At 42.5% G+C, this 8999-nt stretch overlaps 1 protein-coding gene across 1 annotated transcript in view; it reads left to right on the top strand.

The window, feature by feature from the left end:
- nol12 (nucleolar protein 12) overlaps positions 1–6492 on the top strand; it is an 8631-nt gene extending 2139 nt beyond the window's left edge. The window contains exons 3-5 of the mRNA XM_084402431.1: positions 1–49; positions 5753–5960; positions 6172–6492. Coding sequence (XP_084258557.1) covers positions 1–49; positions 5753–5960; positions 6172–6373 — 459 coding nt within the window. The 3' untranslated portion in view covers positions 6374–6492. The remainder of the gene's footprint in view (positions 50–5752; positions 5961–6171) is intronic.
- Positions 6493–8999: the final 2507 nt, after the last annotated feature.

The raw sequence follows: 8999 nt of genomic DNA, 5'->3' as shown, positions 1-8999 counted from the left end.
AGACACAAAGAGTATCTGAAGATGCTGCTGGAGCGCCGCCAGGCTCTGGGTGAGTGTCACGCGTGTGTGAGGTCAGAGGTCATGTGACACGTCTATATGTGTGTGTGAGTTGTGTGTTGGGGAATCCCCCTTAGGTTATTATTATGGGAGGATTTTTTTAGACAATTTTTTTTATTACATTTATCTCACCGACATGTTTGCTCACGTGATGCATTTTGCATTTAGTTGTTTAGAGTTTACACAACACGAGGAAGCTCGATTTCAATCTTTACATTAAACTGAAAAAAGTAGCGAAAATAAATACAATAGAATAAAGTGAAACATAAAAAGAGAAAGTGTTTGTGTTGGTCTAACACTGGTATGCAGAAATACTACAGACACTGAATAAAGTAATCAAATGTAAAATTACACGGGATAGTCTTTTAGTCCCGACTAAATGAAGTGCAGATTAATCCCGGGGTCCAGGATTGGTCCGAACTTGGACCAATCAGCTGTGAGCAAGGTGATGCATGTCTGATGATGCGATAGTCACTCCCCCTGTTTCTACTCCACATTAAAGGTCATCTGGCTTTTACTAATGCTTATTTAGAAGAATAATTTTGTATGATTTATATATGTATATATATACCCTTAATTGAGCACACGTGTACAAATTTTGTTTATCAATTATTACGCACAGTTTAAATGACCCTCTCTGTGTCTGGTCCAAGTTTAAATGAACTAGTGCCTGTGCAGAATCAGTTTTTAGTAGTTAGATTAGATTAGATTAGATTCAACTTTATTGTCATTACACAAGTACAGGTACAAGGCAACGAAATGCAGTTTAGGTCTAACCAGAAGTGCAATAGCAGCAAGTGCAGGATATACAGTGGTTCCATAAGTGCAGAACATGGATATGTACTGAATAAATATAGAGTTGAATACTATTATAAACAAAAATTTACAGATAGATTGTCCTATGAATATAATATACAGATAACTATTACTGTGAACAGAGTTTACAGCTAGATATGTGACATGTAATTTTCTGCTATTAAATTCAGATAAAACGGAGGTATTACTTATTAGTCCAAAAAACTGCCCACAAAACCTCTTACAATACAACTTTAATTTAGAAGGGTGTCCTGTTACTTTATCCTCTACAGTAAAAGACCTGGGTGTTATATTAGACCGCAACTTGTCTTTTGAAAATCATATTTCATATGTTACAAGAACAGCCTTTTTCCACCTTAGAAACATTGCTAAGCTACGTAATATGCTATCTGTTTCTGATGCAGAAAAGTTAGTTCATGCATTCATGACCTCGAGACTAGATTACTGTAATGCTTTATTAGCTGGTTGTCCTGCATCCTCAATAAACAAGCTACAGTTAGTCCAAAATGCCGCCGCTAGAGTTCTTACTAGATCAAGAAAATACGATCATATAACACCAATTCTGTCGTCTCTACATTGGTTACCTATAAAGTTCCGTATCAATTACAAAGTATTGCTACTGACCTATAAAGCCCTAAATGGTTTAGCTCCCGTGTATTTAACGGAACTTCTATCGCCCTACAATCCATCGCGCTCTTTAAGATCACTAAATTCGAGGCTTCTGGTCATTCCTAGGATATCTAAGTCCACTACAGGAGGGAGAGCTTTTTCACATTTAGCTCCTAAACTGTGGAATGGCCTTCCTGATATTGTTCGAGGCTCAGACTCGCTGTCCCAGTTTAAAACTAGATTAAAGACGCATCTCTTCAGCCAGGCATTCACATAATACTTACATTTTATACTACAGTTGAGACGACTCGACGCGGGCGATGTTTATGCCCTAAATCAATACATGATTAACTAACTGTATTTCTCTATGTACATTTCTGAAATGCACTTTCTGTAAAGCTGCTTTGAAACAATATGTATTGTGAAAAGCGCTATACAAATAAATTTGAATTGAATTGAATTGAATATGTACTGAATATAATAATATACAGATGGCTATTACTATAAACAGAATGTTTACAGATAGATATGTACTGAATATAATATACAGATGGCTGTTACTATAAACAGAATTTTACAGATAGATATGTACTATGAATATATATACAGATGGCTGTTACTATAAACAGAATGTGAGCATAATATACAGATGGCTATTACTATAAACAGAATTTAACAAATAGATATATGTATAAGTTAGGCTAATGAGCAGTATAACAATGGATTTAAAGTAGTGCAAATAAAGTTTGGACAGAAGCTATCCGAGTGAGTGCAGTGGAAAGTAATTGCATATTACAGTTAAGGTACGATATTGCAATGTATATATAAACAGTCGGTACTGTAAATAAACAGTCGGCAGTGCAAATTGAGCATATTCCAGTCAAGGTAGTAGTGCAAGATGCATATGTAAACAGTTGTTACTGTAATAACAGTCAGCAGTGCAAATGAACATTATAGTATTGCAAATAACAAAATGGAGGCAGGTGTGAGGAGGGAGAGGAGAGTCAATCAGTATATGAGGGGAGTGGGATCAATGAGGGTTAGAGTTTAATAAAGAGACAGCTCTGGGGAAAAAACTGTTCTTTAGTCTGCTGGTCCTGGTCCGGAGGCACCTGAAACGCCTGCCGGAGGGCAGGAGAGAAAACAGTCTGTGGGCTGGGTGAGAGGAGTCCTTAAGGATGCTGCGAGCTCGATGCAGACAGCGTTTCCTCTGGATGTGCTCGATGGCAGGTAGTGGAGTCCCAGTGATGCGCTGGGCGGTTTTCACCACCCGCTGCAGTGCCTTGCGCTCTGCAACAGAACAGCTCCCATACCACACTGTAGCACAGTTGGTCAGGATGCTTTCTATTGCACAGCGATAGAAGTTCACCAGGATAGTGGAGGAAAGCTGATTCTTCCTCAGTGTCCTCAGGAAGAAAAGGCGCTGGTGAGCCTTCTTGACCAGGCTGGAGGTGTTGGTTGTCCAGGTCATGTCCGCCGAGATGTGGACCCCCAGGAACTTGAAACTGGAGACACGCTCAACAGCCATTCCATTGATGTGGATGGTGTCGTGTGTGCCTCTTGACACTTTCCTGAAGTCCACGATGAGCTCCTTCGTTTTGGTGGTGTTGAGGAGCTGGTTATTTTCGGTGCACCATGTGGCCAGGTGCTTGATCTCCTCCCTATAGGCAGTCTCATCGTTGTTGCTGATGAGACCAATCACCGTAGTGTCGTCCGCAAACTTGACGATGGAATTAGATCCGTACACAGGCTTGCAGTCGGAGGTGAAGAGGGAGTAGAGGAACGGGCTTAGCACACAGCCCTGTGGTACACCAGTGTTGAGTGTGATGGATGTGGAGCAGTTGGAGCCTGATCGAACATTCTGGGGTCTGTTGGTCAAGAAGTCCAAAATCCAGTTGCACATGGAGGTGTTGAAGCCCAGGTCTCCAAGTTTGGCTATTAACTTAGTTGGGATGACAGTGTTGAATGCTGAGCTGAAGTCAACAAACAGCATGCGTGCATAAGTGTTCTTATTGTCCAGATGTGTGAGCACAGAGTGCAGTGCCATGGAGACTGCATCCTCTGTGCTCCTATTGCTACGGTAGGCAAACTGGTGTGAGTCCAATGTGGATGGTAGAGAGTCTTTTAGGTGTGCCAGGACCAGCCGCTCAAAGCACTTCATTACGATGGGTGTGAGTGCTACAGGGCGGTAGTCATTAAGGCACTTCGGGCTGGAGTGTTTTGGCACTGGCACAATGGAAGTGCATTTAAAGCATGTTGGTACAGCTGCTTGGGCAAGAGACAGGTTGAAAATGTCTGTAAAAACCCCAGCGAGCTGCTCCGCACATGCCCTGAGTACGCGTCCAGGGATGTTGTCTGGTCCAGCAGCCTTGTGCGCGCTGATCCTGCTCAGTGCATTGCAGACATCTGTGGAGGAGAGTGTGATCGGTGGGTGGTCAGCTGAGGATTTGAGCTTGGTGGCAGTTACTCTGTTGTCTCTTTCAAAGCGAGCATAAAAGTCATTTAGCTCGTTCAGGAAGTTGACATCAGTGGCTGCGGGGGTGGAGTGAGAGGGTTTGTAGTCACTGATGGCCTGAATGCCCTGCCACATGCGCCGAGGGTCAGCGTTGGAAAAGTGTCCCTCTATCTTAAGCTTGTAGCAGTGCTTGGCCTCTTTGATGCCCCTTTTCAGATTTGCTCTGGATGTGCTATAGGCTTGTGCATCTCCTGATCTGAAGGCAGTATTGCGTGTCTTCAATAGGAGTCGCACTTCCCTGTTCATCCATGGCTTCTGATTTGGGTATGTGGTGATCTGCTTCTGGGTTGTAACACTGTCAATGGTGGTATTAATATAATCCAGTACAGAGGAGGTGTAGCAGTCAATGTCCGTGTGAGAGCCACTGGTGGCTTGAGAAGCAAACATACTCCAGTCTGTGTGTAGAAACCTTTCCTGGAGTGAGAAATCTGCCCCCGCAGGCCACACCTTGATGGTCTTCACTGATGGCTTCACGCGATTGATCAGAGGTGCATATTTGGGGGTGAGGAACAAAGAAAGGTGATCTGACTGTCCCAAGTGGGGGAGGGGTGTCGCGACGTAAGCTTCAGCCATGTTTGTGTAAACATGGTCTAAGGTTTTGTTTCCTCTGGTGTGACAGGAAACATGCTGGTGAAATTTCGGTAGCACAGACTTTAAGTTTGAATGATTAAAATCACCCGCAACAATAAACGCAGCTTCCGGGTGAACGGTCTGTTGTTTACTGATGGCTGCGTGAAGTTCTTTCATAGCAAACTTGGCATCAGCATCCGGGGGAATATAGGCTGCAGTTATAATAGTGGAAGTGAACTCCCGCGGTAGATAAAACGGTCTACATTTAACCATGAGAAACTCAAGGTTAGCTGAACAATGTCTCCCAACAATAGCAGAGTTTGTGCACCAAGCTTTGTTAATGTAAATGCACAATCCACCACCTCTGGTCTTACCGGAGCCATCTAATGTTCTATCCGCCCGGAATGTATGGCGTCCCGCTAGCTCAATAGCGTTGTCCGGTATTCCGCTGTTTAACCATGTTTCCGTGAAAATTAGAACATTACAGTTCAAAAGTCTCTTGCTGTATGTGATGTTGAGTCGAATCTCCTCCATTTTGTTCAACAGCGACCGTACATTGGCAAGGAAAATGCTGGGTAAAGAGAGCCGGTGTGGTGTTAGCTTTAGCTTAGCTCTTAGTCCTCCGCGCTTCCCCCGCCTTTGTTTACGATCTCGCCGGCGCCTGCGAGCACTTCCGCCCGGCCGGGCAGAGTGCATAGCCTCGGGTGATCTGGCGATCTCAGGAAGGAGTCGAAGGTTGTCCATAAAACTGTCGGAAATTCGCAAACCAATATCCAAAAGCTCACCTTGGGTGTACGATGTTAAGGCACAACTGTTCTGGACGAACAGACCCGAAATGAGCAAGAAAAATACTGCTAAATTACAGAATCTGGAGAGACCGCGAGCCTCGCGATGTACTCGCGCCGCCATCTTGGATCATAGTAGTTGTTGGTTCGTTGTGTTTTGAGTGCTCATTGCTACAATTACACAGCAAAAGTTCAGTGACATATTTATTTGGGCATGGAAGAATCCCGGTGGATAAATATACATTCATATAAAGGCATTTGTAATCATAACTTCATAATTTCTTACATTTACCTTTGGCAAATGAACCCTGTACAGGCGATGAGTGAATAAACTGGTCTCCATCAATTTGATTTTATTTGTTATTAAATAAACTTACATTTCGTGTGTGTGTGTGTTTAGACGAGGAAGACGAGCTGGAGGACGTGATCACGGCCACGACGGAAAGCGTTCAGTACGATCATCCCAACCACACCGTCACCGTGACGACCATCAGCGACCTCGACCTATCAGCAGACAGAATGCTGGATCCGCCGAGAGAAGAGCAGGACGGCGAGGAGAAGACGACAGCCCTCCCCAAGGTCGCCGGAAACCCCCTGCTGTCCAAGAAGTATGATCACTGTCATCATTCGCTAACACACACACACACACACACACACACCCCTGAAGGGGTTCATTCTGAGAGAACAACCGACATCTGGTACATTATTCCGCTGATTACTACTTAGTAAACGATTATCATCAGATTCAGATCGTGTTGTAAAGCTCTTTGAATGAGTCAGTGATTCAGATTTGTCATGTGTGTGTGTGTGATTCTGCAGGATCCAGAGCCTCACGGCGTCACTCAACAGCCTCACTAAACAGAAGAGCACCAAGCGAAGGTCCAAAAAGGAAATGAGGCGCAGGAACCGTCAGAGCGACAGGAAGTCGGCATCAGCGCAAGACAACAAGCTCCGTCAGGGCAGAAGCACCAAAGCTCAGAGACGCAGACAGACGGGCCGGAACGAGCGGCACCAGGACTGATGACTCGTGGAGCGACTAATGCGACACACTCATGAACTCTCGCCGCTCTGTGTGTGTGTGTGTGTTTGTGTTTTTACATGTTGATACTTTAAACGGACATTAAAAAAAGAAACCTTTCATGCTACAGTGTCAAACTCTCATTCCCACATTAGGCAAGTTCACAACCATAACCATAACTGTAACGATAACTAACTATAACAGCTGTAACCATAACTATATAATAACTAATGATACCTATATAATAACTGATAACTATAACAATAACTATAATAACTAACGATAAATGTTACTGTAACGATAACTAATGATAACTGTATAATAACTAATGATAACTGTAACGGTAACAGTAAAGGTCCTTTCACACTGGACGCGATTTTGACGCACGAATAATTCGCGCGATGGTTTTGTTTTGATCAGCTGTTTGTGTAATGAGCGCTTCCACACCGAACGCGAATGTGCCGCGGCGGAAAAACGACTTCGCTTCGATGTCGATTTTTTTTTTTTTTACTTTTGCGGCGACAGAAAAGGCTTCAGCCAATCACAAACTACAAGGACAACGATTTGAAAGACAATGTGTGGCGTAGCATTGCCAACCAACTCGGCTATCACGACTGTGAAAGTTTGGTCACCAGATTACGCTGCAGTTACATAACAGTCACGTATTTTGTGTTATCTGGGTTTGACGCGAACTATTCGCTTTTTCGTTACGCATCCAGTGTGAAAGGACCTTAACTATAATAACCTTCAATAACTGTAACAATAACTATAATAACCTTTAATAACTATAATGATAACAGTAATAATATATAATAACTGTAACCATAACCCAGCTAACAATGACCTGGCGGTCCACCAGCGTTTTTTGGGCGGCACTAAGTCAGCGGCTTGACACGGTCGGACCTCCGGCTGAAGCCGATTTTGGGTGGCGCATACGCCACCAGCGGTTTTCCGCGGCTGGACCACCGTCGGCACCAGTGGCAAGCCGATAGTCGGTCCACGTGGTGAAACTGACCTAATAGCTGTAGCTATATCAAAAGCAAATTGTTGGTGGTATTAAACAATACTGCCTATGAGCATTTTTAGCACGCGTTCAAATGAAATATGGGGCTTGAGTGTTCGTTAAAAAAAAAAAACAATAAAAAAATCTGAAATTATAAAAAGCCACAATAGAGTGCCGAAGTTATGACGTCACTTTGTAGGCCAAAACGCGGAAGTGAGTTAGCATTTTAGCACTTCCGGTTCCCTCGCCCTAAAGTCTATGGGTTTTTTGAATGGGTTTTTGCTAAATCGCCTGAAATAAGGTCTGTGGTTAACAAAGCCTCTACATATTTTCACGTTTTGATCTATGACATAAAACACACCAGTTATAACCTGCTTGTGATTTTTTTAAACTTTATTGTGTCTTAAAAAACGGTGGTTGCTAACAAGTTGCTAAAAGGGACTACATCCTTTGGCGGGGACTTTAGACGTCATCATGACAAACAGCCTCACGTTCTTAGAAGTTTACCTTTCAGTTATATATTTAGTCTTTTCAAATTATAGTTTTTCCAAATATTGTTGTACACAGAATTCTGTGATATTAAGGTAACCGATTACCAGTTCTTTATTTCTGTGGAGAGACTGTAGTTCGACAATGGTGTTTTGTTTTGTCCCGAGATGCAACCACAAGTCGTCGAATGAAAGATGCTCGTTTTTACCGTTTACCAAACATACAATCAAACATAATACAGTGAAAGATAATCTTTAAAGTTTATTTGGGGCACAATGATCAGGCATAGTAATAATCTTAATCACAAAGAAAATAATATTAAGGTTTATATAAACTAACAAAATAATAAACGAATAAATAAAACATTAACAAAAGATTTTTAAAAAACTCAGAGAGGCACGCATAAACAAAATTAGTTTCTAACATTTTTGGAGAAAACGAATGGGTAATATTTCTCATGAAAAAAGTGGATAAGTGTTCATACCATAGACTGTAAAAGATAGGTTCATACACAGCGCAGATCATAATGAGCGAGCGAGTTTGAGGAAGCTTGATGATGACGTTGATCCGCGACCATGGCGTGCTGTAGCAGAGAAGGGCTCTGGCTGTAGTCCGTTTATAGCCTACCGTTAGCATTTTTAATCTGACGGCTTTATTTAGGCTTCAGAATGTATATATTTTGGATTAACTTGTAAAGATTATCTTAATAGACAAAACGTGTAAGGGTCACAACTCTTTGTTGAACACAGATCTTATTTTTTGCGATTTTCCAAAAGTCTATGGGGAAAATGCATAGCTTTTTGATCGAGGGAACCCATGCGCCGCTAACTTCCGGGTTGGCCTACAAAGTGACGTCATAACTTCGGCACTCATAGAGCATCACAGTCCCGCCCACAGCCGGTGCCGGAAGTAAAAATTCAATACAATTTCTCCATTGACAGTTGGGATATAAGCCATAAAAACGTAACTATACATGTTAGACTTAAAACCAGCTACGGCTGTACTAAGCGATTGTATATGCTCATATAACTACCAAAAGTTCATGGGGCACTAACCTTGTTTTGGGATAAATGCCTTTTATTCGCGATGTCTTGGAGAAGTACTTCATTACCCACAATCCTGAACAATCCCACAGTG

The sequence above is a fragment of the Rutilus rutilus genome (assembly GCF_951802725.1).
Source record: "Rutilus rutilus genome assembly, chromosome: 1".
NCBI lineage: Eukaryota > Metazoa > Chordata > Actinopteri > Cypriniformes > Leuciscidae > Rutilus > Rutilus rutilus.
The sequence above is the reverse complement of the archived record's forward strand: the minus strand, read 5'-3'. Positions and strand labels throughout refer to the sequence as shown.